Source organism: Sclerotinia sclerotiorum, genomic scaffold (assembly GCF_000146945.2).
Source record: "Sclerotinia sclerotiorum 1980 UF-70 scaffold_14 genomic scaffold, whole genome shotgun sequence".
NCBI lineage: Eukaryota > Fungi > Ascomycota > Leotiomycetes > Helotiales > Sclerotiniaceae > Sclerotinia > Sclerotinia sclerotiorum.
This window is the reverse complement of record NW_001820822.1, coordinates 847,948-870,114: the sequence shown is the minus strand read 5'-3', so window position 1 is coordinate 870,114 and position 22,167 is coordinate 847,948. Positions and strand designations below refer to the sequence as shown.

At 42.5% G+C, this 22,167-nt stretch overlaps 10 protein-coding genes and 1 non-coding gene across 11 annotated transcripts; 6 read left to right on the top strand and 5 right to left on the bottom strand.

The window, feature by feature from the left end:
- Positions 1-846: 846 nt before the first annotated feature.
- On the bottom strand, positions 847-1,590 carry SS1G_09930 (hypothetical protein; the record flags this gene model as incomplete). The annotated part of the gene is made up of 2 exons (XM_001589246.1): positions 847-983; positions 1,560-1,590. 2 exons carry the CDS (start codon positions 1,588-1,590, stop codon positions 847-849), a joined length of 168 nt encoding a protein of 55 aa, XP_001589296.1.
- Positions 1,591-1,854: 264 nt separating this feature from the next.
- SS1G_09929 (hypothetical protein) lies at positions 1,855-2,633 on the top strand (the record flags this gene model as incomplete). Its single annotated transcript, XM_001589245.1, has 2 exons — positions 1,855-2,281; positions 2,491-2,633. The coding sequence occupies 2 exons, from the start codon at positions 1,855-1,857 to the stop codon at positions 2,631-2,633; spliced, it is 570 nt and encodes a 189-aa protein (XP_001589295.1).
- Positions 2,634-3,382: 749 nt separating this feature from the next.
- SS1G_09928 (predicted protein) lies at positions 3,383-4,150 on the top strand (the record flags this gene model as incomplete). The annotated part of the gene is made up of 1 exon (XM_001589244.1): positions 3,383-4,150. The coding sequence occupies one exon, from the start codon at positions 3,383-3,385 to the stop codon at positions 4,148-4,150; it is 768 nt and encodes a 255-aa protein (XP_001589294.1).
- A 677-nt stretch (positions 4,151-4,827) lies between these two features.
- SS1G_09927 (hypothetical protein) lies at positions 4,828-7,738 on the top strand (the record flags this gene model as incomplete). Its single annotated transcript, XM_001589243.1, has 5 exons — positions 4,828-5,607; positions 5,711-6,415; positions 6,468-6,629; positions 6,679-7,110; positions 7,166-7,738. The coding sequence occupies 5 exons, from the start codon at positions 4,828-4,830 to the stop codon at positions 7,736-7,738; spliced, it is 2,652 nt and encodes an 883-aa protein (XP_001589293.1).
- A 2,997-nt stretch (positions 7,739-10,735) lies between these two features.
- Positions 10,736-10,978, bottom strand: SS1G_09926 (predicted protein; the record flags this gene model as incomplete). Its single annotated transcript, XM_001589242.1, has 1 exon — positions 10,736-10,978. The coding sequence occupies one exon, from the start codon at positions 10,976-10,978 to the stop codon at positions 10,736-10,738; it is 243 nt and encodes an 80-aa protein (XP_001589292.1).
- Positions 10,979-11,575: 597 nt separating this feature from the next.
- On the top strand, positions 11,576-11,905 carry SS1G_09925 (predicted protein; the record flags this gene model as incomplete). The annotated part of the gene is made up of 2 exons (XM_001589241.1): positions 11,576-11,657; positions 11,754-11,905. The coding sequence occupies 2 exons, from the start codon at positions 11,576-11,578 to the stop codon at positions 11,903-11,905; spliced, it is 234 nt and encodes a 77-aa protein (XP_001589291.1).
- A 366-nt stretch (positions 11,906-12,271) lies between these two features.
- On the bottom strand, positions 12,272-13,699 carry SS1G_09924 (hypothetical protein; the record flags this gene model as incomplete). Its single annotated transcript, XM_001589240.1, has 2 exons — positions 12,272-12,388; positions 12,437-13,699. The coding sequence occupies 2 exons, from the start codon at positions 13,697-13,699 to the stop codon at positions 12,272-12,274; spliced, it is 1,380 nt and encodes a 459-aa protein (XP_001589290.1).
- A 682-nt stretch (positions 13,700-14,381) lies between these two features.
- SS1G_09923 (hypothetical protein) lies at positions 14,382-15,799 on the bottom strand (the record flags this gene model as incomplete). The annotated part of the gene is made up of 4 exons (XM_001589239.1): positions 14,382-14,919; positions 14,968-15,340; positions 15,390-15,615; positions 15,737-15,799. The coding sequence occupies 4 exons, from the start codon at positions 15,797-15,799 to the stop codon at positions 14,382-14,384; spliced, it is 1,200 nt and encodes a 399-aa protein (XP_001589289.1).
- Positions 15,800-16,385: 586 nt separating this feature from the next.
- SS1G_09922 (hypothetical protein) lies at positions 16,386-17,991 on the top strand (the record flags this gene model as incomplete). The annotated part of the gene is made up of 3 exons (XM_001589238.1): positions 16,386-17,091; positions 17,268-17,693; positions 17,750-17,991. The coding sequence occupies 3 exons, from the start codon at positions 16,386-16,388 to the stop codon at positions 17,989-17,991; spliced, it is 1,374 nt and encodes a 457-aa protein (XP_001589288.1).
- A 1,430-nt stretch (positions 17,992-19,421) lies between these two features.
- SS1G_14537 lies at positions 19,422-19,524 on the bottom strand. The gene has a single exon. It is a non-coding gene; the product is annotated as a tRNA-Pro (tRNA).
- A 743-nt stretch (positions 19,525-20,267) lies between these two features.
- SS1G_09920 (hypothetical protein) lies at positions 20,268-22,109 on the top strand (the record flags this gene model as incomplete). Its single annotated transcript, XM_001589237.1, has 1 exon — positions 20,268-22,109. The coding sequence occupies one exon, from the start codon at positions 20,268-20,270 to the stop codon at positions 22,107-22,109; it is 1,842 nt and encodes a 613-aa protein (XP_001589287.1).
- Positions 22,110-22,167: the final 58 nt, after the last annotated feature.

The following is a 22,167-nucleotide window of genomic DNA, read 5'->3' as shown; positions in this document are numbered from 1 at the left end:
AGTTTGATTGGAAAAATGTGGGTATTAGGCGGACGCTGAGTAGATAATACTGCTTATAATTCAATATAAAACAGGTTTTAATTTCCAATATTTGGTATAGCAATATCAATAGATTTTTTACACGCCCGCTTTGTCTTGAAATGATGATATTCAAAGCGTAGATAAGGAAACTGAAACTGACTGACAATTAATCATCTAAGGACTGATTCCTTGCCATCACTATTCTCACCTCTTTGCAGGCTATGATTATTACCCAGATGAGCCACCTTTGAAAGCAGACGCCTAGTCTGTGCTACAAAAATGGAACATGCGACGCTTAATTAAGTGTGGCAGTACTCGAGTATCCATGAGGACATTCCTCCCACAAAACATAGGCTCCGATATAAGTGGGCCACCTAACTAACCAATAAGCACTGCGCTACTGACATGAATAGACATGAAATAAAAATAGCACAAGCTAATCCCTGAAATCTGTTTATTTACATAAGATCAGCTAGAATACACTCCTTATCCTTGTAACACTGATCCATTGAAGATGAGCAACAAAAACGAAAGAAATCTTTTAGTAGTGTGATATCAATCAATCGGCAGCAAATAGTTGAGGGTAGTAGCTGGTTAGTCCCCAGACTAATACAACATCGGTTAAGGAGATTTAGGGGGTAATTAGACACTTTCTTTCGGGTACAAAACTAAATGACTATTTACTTATCATTTTGAATATCAGTCTTGCAATTATATGGAGTGATTGACGAAATATAGCAAAACTCAAGATTTTTCGGACCTAGAGAATGGAGGAACTTACAAGCAGGAGTGATTCCCAAATATCACGTGAAGCCCCAACATTCGCTAAACGTCATCGACATTAAATGCGGGGAAAGATCTTCTGGTAAAATTGACATCACTAATTTTAGGCATGGAAAACAAAGATGATGGGAATTGGGATCGGTGATTAGCTTTATTCTGAAATTGCATGTTTTGTTGTCCTAATTTTATTGTTTACTTGTTACTTTCCGACTTTCCGAACATTGATTGCGTGATGGCTTGAAGGTGTGAATACATTTTGGATAAATTTCCTCTAGTAATCCCTTTCTTTTACTCTCTCTCAAACCAATCAATCACTCTAATATCTGCCTTTAAATCAACAATCATGTCTCGAAGTGCATTATTACGTATCAATTGTCCCAAACCCCTCTTGGGGATGACGTCTATGACGTTTGCTAAATCATCCCATCGAAGCATCGGCAGAGTTCCATACCGGACTATTTACTCCATAAATCAACTTCATAACCATCCGAAGACCTTCTCCAATTCTCAATTCCAACAATCTCGAAACCAATTCTCAACTACATCCAAAATGTCTGATTCAAACAAGAACTTTCTTTTGAGCAACGTGTTCAACGTGAAGGGCAAGGTAATTTCCTCTTCGTCGTAAAAGATATAGACTCAAAAACTCACATTAACTAGGTTGCCCTCATCACAGGTGGTGGATCTGGAATCGGTTTGATGGCAACTCAAGCACTAGCTGTCAACGGTGCTAAAGTTTACATCGTGGGTCGAACTGAAGAGAAGCTCGAAAATGTCGTCAAGCATCACGGTCAAAATATCGAGGGAGAAATCATTCCCATCACTGCAGATATTACCCGCAAGGACGAGATCGCTCGTCTAGTAAAAGAGATCGAATCCAAGGAAGAATGCCTTTGTATCTTGATCAACAATGCCGGAGTCTCAGGAGAGACTCAACAAACCGAAGCCAAGACCGCCGAGGAAATGAAGGAGAATTTGTTTGATGACGAGAGTTCAACATTTGAGGATTGGTGCAACACCTACCGCACTAATGTTCCTCAATTATTCTTCATGACAATAGGTTTTCTTCCACTGCTTCAAAAAGCTTCGCAGACTCAATATGGATATTCTGGAACCGTGATTAACATATCATCTATTTCCGGCATCGTCCAATCTGCTCAACATCATTTTGGATACAACGCCAGCAAAGCCGCAGCTATCCAATTGACGAAGATGCTTGCCTCAGAGGTTGCGGAGAACGGATTGAAGGTTAGAATTAACAGCATTGCACCAGGCGTATTCCCAAGCGAGATGACTGCAGGTGGAAAGAGTGGAGAGGATCAAAAGAGTCATCTTGAGAAGGAGAAGTACGAGAAGGTTCCCGCGAGAAGACCGGGTAAGGATGAAGATATGGCTAATGCTGTCTTGTTTGCGGCTACCAATCAGTATTTGAATGGTCAGACGGTGGCTGTTGATGGTGGATATATCTTGCATGCTGGTGCTTAATGATTTTATAAGGTTTGGATGTGTATGATAGAGCTATATTGTGATGATGGATACGGCATCGGGGATGAATTAAAAGTATTAATTCAATTTTTGAGTGGTTTCCCATGGTGAAGTGAGAGAATAACCATGGTGCATTAATAATGTCGTCAGATATCTCGGAACCCGGAGACGTGAGGACGAACTAAATGACTATTTTTGAAGCCGTTGCCAAATATCGGAAACTTTCGGGAGGGAAACCTGTTGATAGAAATAACGGGCTGAGACTAGCCTTCTCTAACGCCGCACTACCGACAGATCATGTCCAAGCACCGCGAGTGTCGTTCAAAAAGTCCGCAACTCGGTAACCAAAACATATCCTTGGGGTGTTTCCCCCATTTGGAAGTATAGGCTAAGTTACCCGTACAACTTATTTAAAACATGCAGAAAGCATGCTTACGTACAGAATTTTGAACCATTCTATCTCCACACTTGAGCTCAAGAACATGTCACATTCAAGGAATAATATCCTGTATCTTTTAGTCCTCTCCAAGACTTACCCCACAAAATTCAAATTTTATGTGTGAACAAGTAGATTTGTCCGAAGTCGGAGACTTGCAGAGTCAGTTTTGACAGACTGTTTTTAATCTTCCAGCATTTGACATATCGGTCGTTCAAATTAACCTTGCGTAGCTCCTTATGATAAGCGCGCAAACCCAGTTCCCAGATATCGATCCATCTAGCCAGATTTTAGCGCAAGAACCAACCCAAAACCGTCGAGTACGAACGGTTTGGTGCGGTCGTTAGCTTCAACTTCGATATCGTACGAACCTGATTTCCGTGGACATAAGTCTTGCCTAGCGTTGTACAATTGCCAAGTACTGTGTGTTATAAGACGTCATAGTTGGGCAGATTAAACCTCGTCTTTCCCTACGGTATTGGACTTGTCTACTTAAGGACTCCACAACTCCTCTCTACGTCTCCTCTAGCATAAGCATATACATATACACAAACACAAACACAAACACATACCTGCACAAATACAAACACAAATACAAACACAAATACCAACACAAATCCAAAGATTCTCTGAAACAAACTTCGACGTATCAACACTATGTCTACGATGGAGTTGGCCATCAATTACCAATCGAAAGGTCAATGGCACTTCTCAGACCCTGTGTCTGGTACTCACTTCGGATCCAAACCCACGGACGTGTCTGATCCATTATTAATACCAGGTGCATGGCTCCTCGTGGATAAAAAGCAAAGAGCATATGCCATGGCCAGTTCTAATTCTGGCATGCTAATCGAACTGAAGCGCAGAATTTGGAGTTTTTTCACTTGCGAGAAACTATCATTCAAATATGTTGCTCCTACTGAATCAGCCGAGCTTTCGGGGACGTATAGGTGGAAATATGATAAGAAGACGACGAAGTATGTGTTGACGAAGAAGAGGGATCCATTGCGTCGGGTGTTCGCCACGTTAAATCTTGATAAGGTTTATCCTACAGGTATTCCTGGCAAAATGCAATTATTTGACCAGGCTAAGGCTTTGGCACCGGACCATGCTCTTTTAAGTATGGACAATGAGTTTGCTTTGAAGGAATTGGATAAGTTTATCATACTGTCTACTCTTGAAATACTTTTTCGGGAAGAGAGAAGGCCGAAATGCTACTGGGACGATGAGAAGGACGTGGCTTACTGGCCAGCGCAAACGAGAGATGTGAGGAAGTGTGGATGTTTGTGTCACTGCTTTCCCGGGGAGTGTACTCCGACCAAGCTCGCGGACAAATCGGAGGAGAAATTGGAGAAACTGAGGAAGAACACCTTCAATCTAAAAGTTCGGGAAGTGGAATCTGAGGAAGAAGAATTATCTGCTTAGCCGACCTAGATGGTTCAGCTGCACGACTATGGTGTAGTTATTTTTTCCGTTCAGATAGTTAAGGCGGCGTGTCTTAGAGTGCATTTGTTTCGGAAGGAGGAGCTTGAGGACAATGTGTGTTGAGTATCTGGTATGAGTGATTAGGTGATTTTTGGCGATTTCCGGTGATTCGTAACGAGCATAACCTTAATTAAAACACACATATTGACTTCTTGAATATTGTGACTTTCGCTGTGAGAATTAAGGTGGAGTGACCCGAATACCCCAAACTATCCAACAGTTATGATGTGGTATCGCATTCATGGCGGAGTGGTTTTGATAAAGTATGTACACCAGTACTAGCCAGGACATGAAAACCTAATAAGAGTGGTTTATATTATTCATAATTATGTTTATAGATTTTCCACTCGGAAACAAATATTGGTATTATGATGACTACATGGAAAGGCATAAGATAATTCGAAAGTTATTAACTAATATCGGTATGTATGTTAAATTTTCAACATTTCGGAAGGGCGCGTGCTGCAGCGGCCGCTAGTGCTATTTTAATTCAAGACGCGTCTCCCGAGCAACGTTTAACAAACCGTCCATGATCTTTGGACCTTGACCAAATCTGCCAATGACATGAATATTTCACAAAACGCAAAAAAAAGGTCTAGACTCGTCTTTTCTTGATTATGGCACCGTCAGAACCACCAAGCACGCGAAAACGTATCAGATCTCGTATCTCAGATGAGGTCGACGAATTATCCCCATTACCTGCAAGAACACAAACATCTGCAGCGAAACGTCGAAAGGTAGATGCGCCTACCTACACGCTTGGCGGTATTTCGAATCGATTCAAGAAACTCCTCGGATTGGGTGCTAAGAAGGATACTGAAGACAGTGCAGATGAATTGGGCGAGGACATCTACGACTTCAAGGTCACGGATGATGAAGAAGAGAGTACAAATGTTTTGGGGAAACCTAGTGCCAAACCGATGGCAAAAAACATTAAGGCAGCAAAGTCTACAGCGAAGGGAGTGATCTTATCCGCAAAACGGGGGCGTGGGCGGCCGCGGAAGAATGAAGATGGTCTCGGGAAGGCGAAAGCATTAGCACAACAAGCTATCCAAAATGAAACTGCAAAGAACAAACAGGATATGGAAATTGAAACTAATGACCAAGACGTCGAGTCTGCCGAGGCACCTTCGAAACTATCCAGTGGCCGGTCGACGAGATTATCTGATTCAAAGAACAATATTTCAGGAGCTCGAGGAAAGACCAATGGAGTACCTGAATCTAGCACACCCAAACGCGGCCGGCCGAAACGACTAATAGATGGTCTGGGGGATTCCATGGGTGTAGTCCCAAAAGGAATTCTGACACCTAGCAAATCTAGGAACTCGACGATAAGGAAGAGTGTTGCATTTGACGAAACTGGCAAGGATAGCTTAGAGGGCTTTAAGGATATTCCGGTACGTTTAGGGATTTATGAGACAATGCTGTTCAAAGTTGGGTAGACTTGAAAGTGTATTACATAGTGTATTTCTTGAAGAGCTACGTACTAACGCGCACTAGTCAGAGCCACGCTCTAAGAAGTCGCGGGATAAAACCATACCATCCACGTCGCTGACAGTCACTCAAAATGATGAAGAGGAAGATCCTGTTTGTGAAATTTGTACGAAACCTGACTCGAAACGCCCAAACCTAATATTGTTTTGCGATGGATGTCCCCTTGCTGTCCATCAAAAATGTTACAGTGTGCCAAAAATACCAGATGGAGATTGGTTCTGCAAAAAGTGTCAAAGAAACAGGGTTGCGGCAGAAGCAGCTAGGGCTAATGAGAATGATGCTTTAAACGACTCGGATGATGAAATAAAGTGCGCTGTTTGCAGAGGGCTGGATTCAAAGAAACCGAACGAGATTATCTTATGTGAGAATTGTGATTATGCTGTTCACCAGACATGTGGCGATATACCCAAGAAGCCTCGAGAAGAATGGCTTTGTAAGGCTTGTGTGTCCCATGTAGATTATGATCTGCTTGACGGGGAAACAGATCTGAGTCCGATCTCAATTGAAGTACCCACCATTGAGGGTTTCCAAACTCATCTCCAAACAATGCAACGAGTATTGCTGGACCGACTCACAGGACAGAAACGTCTAAGGATCCACGGACATGAAGATGAGGTACATAAGGTGCATCAACTCGTCGAACAGACAGTTTTGGCTGGTGAGGGTAACTCCATGTTGATTATCGGTGCGAGAGGTTCTGGAAAAACTACTGTAAGGTTCCTTGTCCAAAATCAAATTTTCTAACAAAGCTGACTCATGCAAGCTGGTCGAGTCCGTAATTTCAGATCTTGAGAAAGTTCATAGAGAAAGTTTTCATGTTGTCAGACTTAATGGATTTATCCACACAGACGACCGCCTTGCGCTGCGGGAAATATGGAGACAGTTGGGAAGGGAAATGGAGATTGAAGATGACTCTAATGGCAAGGTAAAATTCCTTTGGTTTGAAATCACGCCAGCATTAACATGGTATGCAGATTAGCAACTACGCTGATACGCTAGCTTCCCTTCTGGCTCTGCTTTCCCATCCATCGGAGATATCAGAAATCGAGGCAGACCATACTGCTAAATCCGTTATCTTCGTACTAGACGAATTTGACCTCTTCACGACCCATTCTCGACAGACTTTACTTTACAATCTATTTGACATTGCACAGGCGAGGAAAGCCCCCATCGCTGTACTTGGTCTTACCACTCGTGTGGATGTAGTCGAGAGTCTAGAAAAAAGAGTCAAGAGTCGTTTTAGCCACCGATATGTACACTTATCATTACCTAGAAGTCTTCCGGCATTTTGGGGAGTATGCAAAGAGGGCCTCATTGTTGACAGCGACGATTATGCCGAAGAGGGATTTGATATCTCGACACCCGGACAGAGAGAATTCCTGTCATTTTGGCAGACAATGATTGAGGTAGATTCCGCATTTCCTTGCCTACACTCGTGCATAGCTAATACATTACTGTCAGGAACTGTATAATAACGACGCAAATTTCAAGCATCATATCCTATCACACTTCTACAGGTCTAAATCGGTGCCTGCATTTTTCACCTCCTCTATCCTTGCCATATCAACTCTTTCGATGCAGAATTTTCCCCTGCGCGGCCAATCATTCAACCTGGCCAATCTGGCACTTTCGGCGCCGGACTCTAAACTTCACATTCTTCAAGGTTTATCCGAGTTAGAGCTCGCTATGCTGATAGCTGCCGCACGACTTGATATTATCCTTGACACGGACACTTGTAATTTTGCAATGGCTTACGACGAGTATAGCTCCTTAACGTCGAGGCATAAGGTACAGACATCGAGCACGGGTGTTACTGCTTTGGGAGGAAGTGCCAAGGTATGGGGGAGAGACGTTGCTTTAGGAGCATGGGAACGGTTGGTAGAGTATGATTTGCTCATATCTGCAGCTATTGGCGCGGCACAAGTAGGTGGGATCGCAGGTCGTATGTGGAAAGTTGATATTGCATTGGAGGAAATTCCGGGTAGTGTGGAGGGCCTTGCTGGGATTATGCTGAAATGGTGTAGAGAAATATAAACTCGGTATCTATTGATCCATTAATCATGGCATATTTGCAATATTGACATTGGTCGGTTTCATCGCCACGTGGTGAGGCGCGATATAAATAGCCCTGTTTCTGAGGGGAATGTTTGATAAGCTGACCTGTCTGCGGGTACCGACATATCTCTTCTCCTTTCAGATTGTGTGTGAGGCGCGACATCCAGATTTTCGTCTAGAATTTACAATCCGACTCCAAACACTTGGGTCAGAAGAGGACGAACCCCAGAGAGGGCGATATTGATATATTTAGCCTGCACTTCTTTCATGAGGTGCTCGAAATATGTTACAAAGGAGATGATTATTTTCCTAATCTGTATATGGCTTTCCAGACGGCTATTACCAATTACGCAGAGTCTAGTAGGTAAGTTTAAATTGATAATTGTACAACACCAAATACTTTACCAACGAAGGATGCTTGTTCTCTGCATGATTATGTTTGAGCTGATTTGTAGTTTGAACATAATACTTGTTTCCATTGGCTTCAATGAAGGATAGACGATTGGTCAGCCTCGTCCTGAGAAGTTCACCAGTTTGGAGCTGGTAGAGAAGGCAGCGTACACATTTTTTTCCGATTGCCTTGTCTTTCTCATTTTATTTTGAACTCCCCTCTGCTATTCAAATTCTTCACTCAATCATTCATTTTACTTAAGACATCTATTCTTCTACGTGAAAATCGCAGCAAGAATGGAAAATCTCGGTGCGTCAGATGTGGTGGAGCGCCTAGAAAGCGTCGTGGCCTATGCTGGACAACTTTCTCACTTTTCTCGTAGACATCGGTATGACTCTAGTATACCACATATGGTTGATGAGTATACTAACCTTTTCAGCTCTAATATTGGTACGCTCAACGAGGTGCTAGATCTGCTTCTGCGAGAAGGGGTTGGCATGAATTAAATTCGACTCTTTAGTGATGAGGTACTTGGATATTTGAATCTTCTAAGAGTTGAGTGTTCTAGGAGGAGAATATGCTACAGTATTAATTAAGATTGCTCCCAAGATGCGAAAGATGGTGTAAGAAAGGAAGTAAAGACTACGCAAAAATGCGAAAGAGCCTGCAGTGCCAACGCAATCGCAGCTTGACAGGGAAAATTCTTAAAGAAACTTGACAAGATAATATGGTATCGCGTAGACGATGATACGCGTGCCTACCTAGTACATGGAGCATTTCAAAGATATTCAGTTACCTCTTCTCTTGGTATACCAAATTATTACCCTTGGCTCACTTTCTAGAGACTTGTTAGTTCAATCTATACCATTGCGAAATGATTACTTACCAAATAGATCTTACAGAGCGGAGAGACGGATATTCAAAAGATCGTCGGCTATTGCGAACGAATCAACGGCATACTTAATCTTATTAAGACTTCTCCATCACATGCACTTCGTTATTTCCGTGCGCGAGCCAGCTCTTCATATACACACAGTGATTCAGATAGTGAAAGTGCTGTCAGCTCGATTATCTCCAGCAGAAGACGAAATTCAACCCCAAAATACACTTGCGCTGAGCCGTTACCTCTGCCTCCTTCTCACCTCCGCATATAAATAGAGGTTCTCATCCATCTAACTCCGCTGCGCCGCTTCCCCATCCTAGCAGACATCTGGCAAGATCGTCAGTTTTCAACCTCTGCATATTCCCCAAGAGGAGATGTGAGTAACACGAATGTGAGGAAACTCTGATCTAGTCTCACGCCATCTTTGGTAGATGGAAGCTCGCTGTTCTGTGAAGTCTCGAAGTAGAACTTGGACATCTAAACATTTCTCTCCGTGTCTTTTTACAACACAAGAAACGCCATTTAAGATTCACAGCATATGAATCCCTATGAACTTTTTTGTGGTAATACTGTTGACCTCCTGGGATCTTGGCAGTATATGCATATATATTGCATGATGCATATAAGGAGCAAACAAAACTCAACTTTTAATTCATTCTTTCCTTTTTGGTATACTGTTTGTTTGCTTTCAATATTTTGATTTCAAAGCACTTTAATTCCGAAGGCTGAATACCTAACCTTATTCCTTCATTTTTTTTTGAATATATACTCGCAGCTTAACTGCTTAGCTAGAGAATCAATCAATTCAATCTGATGCTCTTTCTGGTCTCAAGAAACCCAATAAGTATCCATCACACCTTCCAAACCACAATCGCAAGCGAAAGGACGCGGCAAAACTTGAGTTACGAGCATGACTCATGAGTGATCTAAACTCCAATAGCCGTGATAATTTGATTAAGAGGTTTTTAGATCTTTGAACGCTGAATAGGGAAGGCGAGTGCTGAGAAATCGAGCGAGAGTTCCTATTAGAAGAGATTAGTTAGGTGTTGTGTTTTGGACTAGGGGTTCAGACGTATGTGGATTGTTCTTTGTAATCTTAGTTTTGATTTTATGATCTGATTAAGCTGGAAATGAAATTCTTGTGATGTTTGATAGATATAATAATACTATTTTATACTATACTATACGCAAATTGATGGATAGAAAGTTCATGAAGGGTTTAACGAATGAATGAATGAATATAGTAAGATATGATTTATATTCTAGATGGGCGATTCGAAGAAAATACCTGCATTCATTCTATAGTAATGTTTTAACGTTGTTTTGATTCGGTTTTTGTTGAAGCTATGAATAAGGTAGAAGATGACTTCGATTTAGATTTTGTTTATATCGGAATCCTCCCAACACGGCTCTTATTCTAAGAAGTACGATTGGATGTTCTGACTCAACATTATAATGTTGTTACCCAACTCAGTCTACCTTCCTTTATCTCCACCCACTGCGCCCAACGATTTGATCATCCCAGCTTTCCAAACACAAAAACAAGCAGTGTAGTAGATCTCCCCAATTTCCAGTTATTTATACATGCACGCACACAACCAGAATAATCCTAATCAGCCAAAAGAGTCTCCACAAAACATCACATATCAATCGAACCGGAGTCTCCCAAAAAAAATCCAAAAAAAAAAATCCAATCAACCAACTAAACCTTCTGAGAAACCACCGACCCCAGAGAAGAAGAAGCACACAAACGTCCATTAAAAGTTTTCCTCCCTTCCAATTCCTCCAACGGCATCATATCCAAATCCGCCTGCATACTATCCATCGGCGCGCGTCTTCTCCATCTCTGCACCAGAAACCCAATCAAACCAATTATGGCACATAGGACCACTAATCCTCCAATGATAGCTACCGCTACGATAGCGGCGTGGGGGATGATGCTCATATTACTAATTCCATCATGATATGTTCTGGAAGGGTAATCGAAGATGGGTTGTGGAAATATTTGTTTGGGATTATTCGGATTGGGACGCTTTGTAATGCGAAGAAGGGATGGTTTGCTCCGGTTGTGTTTGGGGTTGTTAATATTGATAGTATCGGTGTACGTGTCGCATAGGTTATTCTACCATCTGCGCCAACCCAGATATCGAGGAAGATGACCGCTTGTCGTTTTGGCTGTATACCCTAGATATACATAAGATATCCCAAGCGGTATATTAGCTTGACAAGGACAAGCTAGGAAGGAATAAATTCCCTGCGGACCAACACGAGGAGTAACGCAGTATGGAATACCGGAACCACTTTTGCACCTTCGGATTATCCTGCCAAACAATGTATGGGACTAACTAATGAAAAATGCTTGAATTAGCAACGTAGGCGTGGTTCGCGGTCGCGGTCGCGGTCGCAATAACAGAGGATTTTATAGGGAATGCCAGAAGTGAAATAATCGATCGAAGTTGCATACCCATCCGCACCCCACCAACATGAAGGAGGAGTTCCAGAAACAAGACGCAGAACCAGGAGATAGCTAACCTTAATTAATATGGTTGTACGAGGTGGGTGGAGATCCGGTTTCAGTACGAACCGGGATTATGGTCTATCCGTTCACAAATATTTGACGACTCGTGCGTATGATTCACGGTGGAAGAGAAAGTGGTGATTTGGGTAGGTTTTGGTGTTTGACTCCACAGCTAATAAGTAGTTTGACTTACTTGTGGTAGATGTTGAAGAGACTGCTTTCGAAGAAATTGCGTTAACTTGTAAAAGCACGGTCAAAAAGCCTTATTTGACCATGATAGTCGTACATGGAAACGATATAGTGTTGAACAAGATGGATGCTCTTCGAAGCCCAATACGAACGACATCCACATAAACCAAACCAAACTTGGAGGTATAGAGGATGTTAATTATGAGTAAAGTAAGAAACATTCCAGCTGGAAAACGAAAATTGATACGTGTGGCGTATTGAAACACAACGAGCCACCTCCACCTTGCATCACACTAAATTTCCGAGATCAGGCCATCTATCATCCCTTGGTGAATCACTGATTACTTTTAATCCATATTCGAGGCGCTTGTCTCAAGACACTGATCTGGTTCATCATTATTCTTCATTTATGCTAGTATATCTAGGTACCTAGCTCCATTTTATTTTGGCAAGCTCACAGCATTTGCTGGTCGAGTATCAAAATCATCCCATAACCCCGTGAACGCCTAGCAATGTACATTAAATCATCCTTCACAATGGAGCGGCTGCATCATCTGATTCGGTTATTGGTATCTCAGCAATAGCTTGAGCGGCACCAACGGCATGAAACCCATCAAGAGTTACCTTCACAGCACCTGCTTGGACGAGCTATGGAGAGTTAGCATTACAACTTGGAAATTTTCAGCTTGTACTTACAGCTCGGCTCAAATCATCTATCAAATCTGTTACGTCCTCAATTCCAACACACAATCTAATGATGTCTTCTGGCATCTGTCTTTCCTTCCTCGTCTTTGCATCAATACTAGCATGACTCATTTGGCACGGCATACTGATCAGACTGTTGACACAACCGAAACTAACACTAATGCCCCATAACTTTGCAGCTTCAACAATTCTCTCGGAGAGAGCAACATCACCTGTTTCGAAAGAAAGTACGGCTCCAGCTCCACGAGCCATAGACCAGTGAAGATCGTATTGAGGATGAGATTTCAGACCAGGGTATCTTACACGGAAGCCATGTGATTCGAGGAATTCAGCAATTGCTTGAGCATTCGTCTGTTGTCGTTCCATACGGATTGCCAAAGTTTTTATTCCCCTCATGAGTAAGAATGAGTCGTTTGGCGAGAGGCCACAACCAGTAGAATTGATTGTGAAGTACATCTTATCTCCAATAGTGGGATCGTTGAAAGCTAAAACACCGGCCATAATATCGTGATGTCCAGAAAGATATTTCGTGCCTGACTCATAAACAATATCTGCGCCGAGGTCCAATGGATTGCATAACATGGGGGAGAGCATGGTGTTGTCAACCACAACCAAAGCCTTCTCGTTCAGCTCGTGTGCGGTCCTTGCAATTGTTGCAATATCGACGATCTTTATCAAAGGATTGGTTGGAGTCTCTAGTAAAACCATAGCTGTTTTAGGTCCTAAAACCGCTTTGACTTTGTCGGGGTTGGTCGTATCAACATGGTGTACAACTATACCGGTGTTCGCAGCCAGGTATGTCAACAATCGATTGGTACCCCCATATAAATCATCTCCTGTGATAACTTCATCACCCGGTCGTAGAATTCGTGTTATAACATCTAATGCGCCCATACCAGACCCGACGACGAGCGCACGGGTAGCGTTCATAATCTTGGCGAGATGTCGCTCTAAATGTGTTCTTGTAGGATTGCCGGAACGAGTGTAATCGTATTCTGATCCGCCGCCAGCTAAGTTCTGTTTGAATGTGGCAGATTGATAAATTGGCATACTTGATGCTCCATATTGATCCTTCGTCTCTGTGTAAACTAATTCGGTGGCCAACGCATATCTTCTGCCATTGTGTGGACTGGAGGGTGCAGGTGAGGGAGGAAGGTTGTGACCATCAAGATCGATGTGCGGGAATGCTTTGTTGAGAACACCATTCGCCTTGCCAGACCCGGATGCAGATGAGGAGCCTGATGGTGAAGACATAATTGGTATTGTGAATCGGGGTCGCGGAAGGTCGAAGCGGGGAAAATCCAATTGATGAGGCCAAATGGTATGTAACAGTGACTGAATGAGATGATGGATGAAGTTGGGATTGGAATTTGGTGTGTAATGCTAAATCGGTTTTTTATATTGCAAGTGAAAATATAAGATGACAATAAAGTATTTTGATCGTAAGACTCAAATTTTGTTTTTGTTTCCCCAGATATAAGGGAGGGACCGTCACGCCGTGAATCGGACTCTGACTCTGAAGATGTGGGGTGTTTGGACGCTAAAAATGACGTGCTCAATGCTCACTTATCATGATTCGCTTCAAGATATGGATCTTGAATTATACGGAGTAAGCATCTACATGAGGCATAATAGTAGCAACAGTAGTAGATGAGCGAGACGAAAGGGTAAATATCATCTTGAAGGAATGTGTAGATGGACAGAGTCAATTCCAGATGAGAGTAAAAGAGAAAAGTACGGTACGTTGTGAACATGATTTGATGAGGTTAATAACCTTGATCATAAATAATAATTTCATTCAGGAAGAGAAAGAGAGAGTTATCCTTTCTTTGTTTCTACACAAACAGAAATCCATCCCCTCTAACGCCGTGCAAAAGTATGTTACTATGTTACAATGCAATTTTACTTATGTGACCAAATGTACCTGATGAATTCCTTAATCCATTGATTCAGTAATACTCTCTTCGACATCTTCGTATCCATCACAAGAATTTGTACCTCTTTTCGTAGAAGTACTGGCTGCTGCTATGTGTCGTGCATGATTATCCTTAATAATTTGCCCACCCCCTTTTCTACCGAAGAAATCCTCCGTCCTAACTCCTCGAACGTGCGTTGAATCAACACTAGTCATAGACACACCACTTTCCCTTTGCTCTCTGATAAACTCTCGAACTGGAACCATAGCGGCATCTCTGCACGCCTCCTTGATATCACTTCCTGACATACCAGCCATGACTCTTGTAAGATAATCGATGTCGAAGTCGTTTGGATCAGTCTTGGTGTTTTTTAATATCAAATCCAAAATCCGTCTTCTTTGCAAATTCGATGGTAATGAGACAGGGAATTTCTTAGGCATTCTTCGCAGAATTGCCTCGTCGATATCTTGCATTCGATTTGTAGCACCCAAGATCATAATCCGATCTGGCAATCCACTCTTATTCGATGAAGTAAGTCCGTCCCAAAGCGTCATAAACCTATATTTGTGAGCTGGAGTTGCGAAAAATTGAAATACTGTTACTTACTCTGCTTTCACCATACCACTGGCTTCATGTTCACCACTCCGTCTTTGTCCCAAAACTGCATCTATCTCATCGATAAACACAATACTGGGTTGCAATTTCCGGGCTAAAGAAAACACTGCGCGAACAAGTTTATTTGAATCACCATACCACTTCTCTGTCAACGTCGAGATATGCAGATTGATAAAGCAAGCTCCACTTTCATGCGCCAAAGCCTTTGCCAACATAGTTTTGCCGCATCCTGGAGGACCATATAGTAATACACCGGAAGGTGCAGATAAAAGAGGGGACGAATGCGAATATAAATGAGGCATAGTGAGAGGGTAAATGACGGATTCCTTTAATTCTTCGATTATGTCGTCCAAGCCGCCAATATCTACATAATATTAGCATTGCCATATTACTGTTTGAGAGAGGGTGCTAACCGTCGAAACCAACGGGTATATCTTCCGGGGCTACAACTTCCATTGCAATTTGATTTTCATATTGATCGAGGATTAAATCCTCTTTGCGGGGACGGCGCGACTTTTTCTTCCCCGAAACTGTTTCTTCTGAGTCCGATTCATCATCACTACCCCTCCTATTTAATCTTCGAAGGTTTGCCGCGGCTTTTAATCTTGCTTCTTCATGCTGCTCTTTCTCCGCATCGTTCTGAAAGGGTAAAGCTGGTATTAAACTCTTCGCGACATAGTAAAAAGAGGCCGTCTTCAAGTACCAGATACATTAGTTGCTGCTGTAAACTACGAGGTGAAGAGCTGTCTGGCATACTCACAGACACAACGATCAATAATAGATCCTGTAAGAGACCATACTTCCTACTATTACCATCCCCCATCATGACGCGCAAAGCTTAAGGAAAGGCCGAGCCACTAGATGTGCAGCTTGTTGATCCTTCTATGAGAGTTGGTGAGGGATTAGAAAGCTACAACCTCGAACTTTCAGTTGTCGAAGGAAGAATTACAACTAATTACAAAGTCGAAATGGCGGCGGTTTTGTTCTACTCAAGTACCTAGCTTGTGGTGTGGCGTTTATCCGGTGTTCTAATGTGGCTTAACCAGTCCAAAGTTTTTAGCACGTGCTATATGATAAAACCCCGATAAGCCACATCTAGGTTAGCTTTGTTTACATTGGGAAGAGAAGAGGCTTCCCCTCGATTTCGGATGGAATTATCCGTTGCCCATCTCACTGTTTACACTTCAGTCACTCCAAGCCTCATCTGTCGCATTGTATCGCATAGACGTTCACCTTCTTGTGAAGATATTCAGAATAACGCGCTTGACCGCCAAAAGCACATTAATTCTTCAATTATCTCGCGTCACAATCAAGCGCATTGTTTACAATAAATGTCGAAATACAAAAACTCAACACTTGCAGGATTAATAGAATCAGATTCGGAGGATGATCATTTGGTAGAGCACAACATGGCGAAAAAACAATTAGAAGACTCTGCCGTTACGAAGAAAGTGCGAGGAAGACCCAAGGCAGCACCGTCCAAAGTTACAAAAACAAAAGCTCCGGCACGTCGCACCAGTGGAAGGTTAAACGAAAAGCCAACGCCAGAACCATCGACCCAGGCGAAGAGAGGGAAAAGAAATGTGTTGGTAGACAAGACTAATGGGTCGAAGAGTGCTGAAAAGGAGATGGAGCAAATCGACGAGACAGGAGACGTCACTATGGAGGATGCAGCTTCGGGCGATGAATTAGATGCTGAGGTTATTGCGGTAAAGGAATCCAAAGCCAAAGATGCAAAGAAACCAGCTACGGCTCGAGGTAGAACTGCCAAAACGGTGGCTCCAGAACCAGACGTCGCAGAAGAAACTGTGGCACCCGTGGGCAAAAAAGGCCGACCTGGAAGAAAAGGGAAAGGAAAAGCACAGGAAGAGCCCGCACCCGAGCAACAATCGCCAGAAAAGGTCATTCAAGAAACCCAAGTACCAGAAGTGGAGATGGAAACGGAAGTAGATATCGAAGAATATTCGATACTTGAAAATAGCATACCTGAAGTTAAAAGAAAAGAATCTCGCCCATATAACGAGTCTCGACGACGACAAATGTCTGTTTCGCGGCATCGAGCTGGTAGCGCATCAGATACGGAGAGGAACGAGCCAGCTGTTAGACGCAGACTTGGTGAACTTACAAAAAAGCTTGAGAATGTGGAAGGGAAATATCAGGATCTTCGGGAGGTTGGGGTCAAGGAAGCCGAAAAAACATTTGACCGATACAAGAAAGCAGCGGAGGAAAAGACAAAAAGTAAAAAGGCCTAAACCCTCAATCCGCCAGCTACTAACTTTGAGTAGCCTCAGATGAACTTATCGCTTCACTGAAAGCCAATTTGGCGACTCAAACTTCTTTAGCAAAAGAAACACGAAGTCTGAAGAAAACAATCGAATCGCAAGATGCATTAGTGACCAATCTGCAAGCCCAAATTAATCAATTAGAATTGGCTTTATCGGAGGCACAGGTCGAAAATAAAACCCTATCTACCAAGCTTGCAGCGAGTCGCAAGATAACGGCATCATATGAGAGCGCGAATGTCAAAGTTCCAGGTAGCGCTATAAAAGCCAATGGTGGCATGCGCATGATTGGAAGCCAAGAGGCGGCTCAAGCCGCACAAGCCGCTCAACTGAAAGAAGATTTATACAGTGATTTGACCGGATTAATTATACGGGGAGTCAAGCGAGAAGCAGAAGAAGATGTCTTTGACTGTATACAGACTGGTCGTAACGGCAGTAAGTTTCCTATGCCTTGTTCATATGATGACTTCATACTAAATGTATAATAACAGCTCTTCACTTCAAACTAGGTGTTGAAAACGAAAAAATGGCAAACGGTGATGCAGATTGCCGATACACACCACTCCTAGACCCCAGCAGAGATAAACCATTACTAGAGTTGTTGCCAGATTATCTTGTAGACGAAATAGAATTTCCAAGACCACAAGCTGCTAGGTTTTATGCACGGATTACGAGAGCACTCACCGAAAAACCTGCAAGTATGGGCGGGCCTGTAGATGAAAGTGATGAGTAGATTACAGTTTACATTAGGCGTTAATTGGACAGCTATCCTCGCGGGCAAATGGATGAGGTGTTTAGGAGTGAGGGATACATCTATCGAGTATTTGAGGAACAACAGTGTTTATGAATTTATACCTGTTTATATGATACCTATACATCTGTTAGTTATCCTAATTATCAGTTGATTGCAATATATCATTCAACGATTTCGGGAAGTGTCCAGTTTCAATTCTAACACTCGGTTTATGGTAATTAGTCTTGGTGTCAGATACTGTACGGTCTCAATTATGGCACTGGTGAACCGTAGCTCGTACTTTGGTATCAGAGGATATCCATATTTGCAACGGCACTTCGATTACAACGTCTAGCAGATATTATGTTCAATATGGGCTTCACCCTCCAGGTCCCCCGGTAGCATTGAGAATACCTAACTCCCTTTACTAGATGAGAACGAAATTTGCCCCTTTTACAGGAAATCGAATCGATATCTGGATATGTTGTCGTCAAGACGTCTGTCTACTTTACGTTAAGTTGAATGTGTGAAATCAGTTCGTTTGAATATCGATATTTATGGATAACTCTATTTTTGATCACAGATAGATGTAAGTTATATAAGTATTAAGTAGGTAGTCTTTCAACTCTGAAAATATCACCGCTCGTAAGCTCGCTCTTTTACTGGGTTGATCTTGGGGGTATATATATTGAATATCAGAATGAATAGATAGATAGGGTGATGGATGGGTGAATTGTGTTTTTGACGATTATGCTGTGATTGGACGATGTTTCTGTTTGGGTTGCCCTTCAAAGTAAGTGTTTTCCGACTCTTCCCTCAGACTATATATATACTGATTAGCTCGGCCGTCCGCAGTCCTCGCATATTGCGGAGCGGAATGATGAAGTTGTCTTGGAGTTTATATGGTATGCTATGCACCTGTCTTCCCACGTCCCAAAATCATCATAAATCCAAACCTCAATTTTTCGTTCAAAACTCTATGGTTTCATTCCTCGGCCCATAGCGAGTAGTCCTATCAGGTTTCACTGCTTATAAGGGAGGATTCCGAGAGTCTCACAGGTCAACTTCTTCCTATGATTCCAAAAATTCGTAAACTCACTGTGCTCACAAGGGAGGGGAACCTCCTCCCCAGCAAGATAGCTCACGTGTACTTGTGATAGAATATGACAGATTCCGGGTTGAGAGACTGGTTGGGTTCTGTCATTTGCCAATATGATTGTACTATTCAGGAGTTTGACGTGGAAGATACCGAAGAGTACGTTACCTTCTAGCGTGCACAGATCACATGTTTCCCTCTATTAGTCAGCCTTCCGTACACCCCCACCAAAAAACAAAGCAGTGAACAAAACTTCAAAATTACGGTCCCAGCCAAAATACTGGATATCAAAAGCTCACCAGATGAAAAAACAACCACAATAGCAAAAGACGAGGGGCCCGACCGGGATTTGAACCCGGGACCTGTCATATTCTATCACGGAGTATACGTGGGGAGAGTATCCCGAAACAACAATCATTCTACTAGACCATCGGGCCGGTCGTGTTTGTTTTGTTTTCTGGGCCACTATTTTCTTGTATATTTATCTGAAGAGCAGGAGAATCAAATGCGTGAACCGGCTGTACAATCGGATGAACTCCACCGAAAGGTTTAGGAGAAGAAAATTGTCCTTAAGCAATCTTTTGAATACCCCATTTTGTATATTCATACATTCTGTCGATATCTGTTGGGCCAATTTCATTTTCAATGATTTTGGAGAATAGAGGCAAATGTACTTTAAATCGCAAACTTGCACATTATGAAAATTATTCGTAGAATTTTTCCAAAATTGTGAAACTTAGTTTAATTTTCTCGTTGTCACTCGCTTAGTTTGAGTTGATGAAGGGGCACAGAGGCATTATCAGAGTGGACTTTGTGGGGAAAATAAGCTACAAGCTACAAGCTACTCGGACATGCACGAAACGATTTCGGCGCGCAAGTCAAAACATGCATCAAGGCTGATGCCTCGAAAAGTATCAAAATATTCATTCATGTATGAGATGAGGTTTCTGCATATGATGATATTATATCTCGCATGCTAGTGATTATATCGCTATTCACTGTTATTTCTTTTATTAAAGGTAATTATCACTAACGCTTTGACCTTCCAACATCCTAGATAGTTAGGTATCTATCTATCTTGGCCATTATGATTTTGGCACAACTCATTTTAATGGGAATGGGACCCGGAATAATGGGTTGATACGATTGAAAATGATCTTGAATTGATAATTAAGCACATATGGATTCTTATTTACCCCCACCGGCATACAGTGAGACCTACGAGTCACCACGGCCTCGCGATGGCACGCAGGCCTCCCAAATTAGGCGTAAGCCTTTGACACCTAGGTTGGAGACGGCAACGTCTTCGGAAAGCGATATCTTTACTTCGACGAAGCATGGTTATGATATACAGGGAAACCGGAAGACAGATGAACATGGTTCTATCAATTATGCTCCAGCTTCACTATCACAATCGCAGGCAGATTCTCTCAAAATCGCGAATTTCAAAACTCTCCAAATTACCCAAACGAGCACGAACATCCAAAGAACAATTTCCTCCTCAGCAACACCCGTAGATTTACCACCCACCAAAAGTCCCTCCATAATTACAACCAAAACATCCTCAGACACATCATCCACCGCAATCAGCTCATCCTACATCACCAGCGCATATCGCGAAGCACGACACTTCGCCGGGGGGCTCATAACCCACCCATCCGAAAGCACAAAACACTATTCTATTCTGCGACATTCACACGGCTTAGTATTTTATCAAGGATCTTCAACAACTCTTGCCATCTCAATCTTTTCCGATGCGCCTTTACCAGCAGGTCGACAGGTATGGTTACAAAACAAGGGATGGAGTGGAAATACTGGGATGCGCTTGAAGGCTTTTGTAGGGAGTAATAGCAATTGGTTGAACGTCACGCCGAAGATGTGTATTTCCACAGAGCAAATTAAAGAAAGTGATGAGAGAGCCTGGCAACGCGATATCAAGAACTTCTTAAAGAAGACCAAATATCCAAACCACATATTGCGGGAAACCCTAATCATCCGCATCCCAGTCGAAGCAAGCGATGGCTATTTCCACCTAGTACTGTGTTCCGACGAACAGAAAAAAGTCCTCTGTCCCAGTCCCGTATTTCGCATTATTTCTGCATCGACAAGTCCTTCTTCGATAAGAGGTGCTAGTCTAAGTACTTTACCCTTGGAACTTGGTGCTATGGCCATGAGCACTTATGCCAATAAAACCATTGGAAGAATGATAACACCCGTTACAAATGCTGCTGAAAAAATCGCTCATCCATTTATGCCATCGCCAGCGAGGAAGGAAGCAGCAAGGACACTTTATGCAAAAAGTGGAATGATGGGTGATATGATTAAATCCAGCATTGCGGATGGAAATATCCGATATCACGAAATGCGAAATTTCTCGTACTATCAAGCTAGAAATGGAGATAATGAGACCGGTCCTAAACCTCCTTACCCTATTTCTTTCACCGCACGAGCGGAGATGCAAATTCGAGAAACAGGAGGAAAAGAAGAAGATGATGAATTCACCATGCCCGCTATGAAATTATCAGGTATAGCATTCCATATTTCCCATCAACTCCACGGGCACTATTTCGCATGGACACGACAACATGCTATGAGAGGACACGAAAATACCCATGTGAATACATGGTCTCAGAGCGTCATCTCATCATTACCAATGCAAGCGTCGGATTTGCAGAAAGCTACAATCACAGAAGCTAGTAAACGGATCTTTAAAATTCATTTTATATCTGAGTTTTTCGAGGCTCGGACTTACGATGCGAAATTAGTTGATGTTAGGATTATGGGGTTTTTACGTCCGGATTATGATACTGCTCATCTTTATAATCATTCTCATTCTCATTATCATTCTGGAAATGATACTGATACTGATACAATAAGAGAAGAAGAATTAATAGCATCAATAAACGATATTCTATACACGCGACAAATTCTTGAAAATCCGATTTTTGCACCTGAGGTACAGGATGCAAGGAGTTGGGATGGGGATGTGAGAGGGAGGGTTGTGGAGGGATATGCGGAGTGAGAGTTACCCGCTTACCGAGAGGGGTGGATGGGGTGTTAGGGGGGAGGATGGGGGTGAG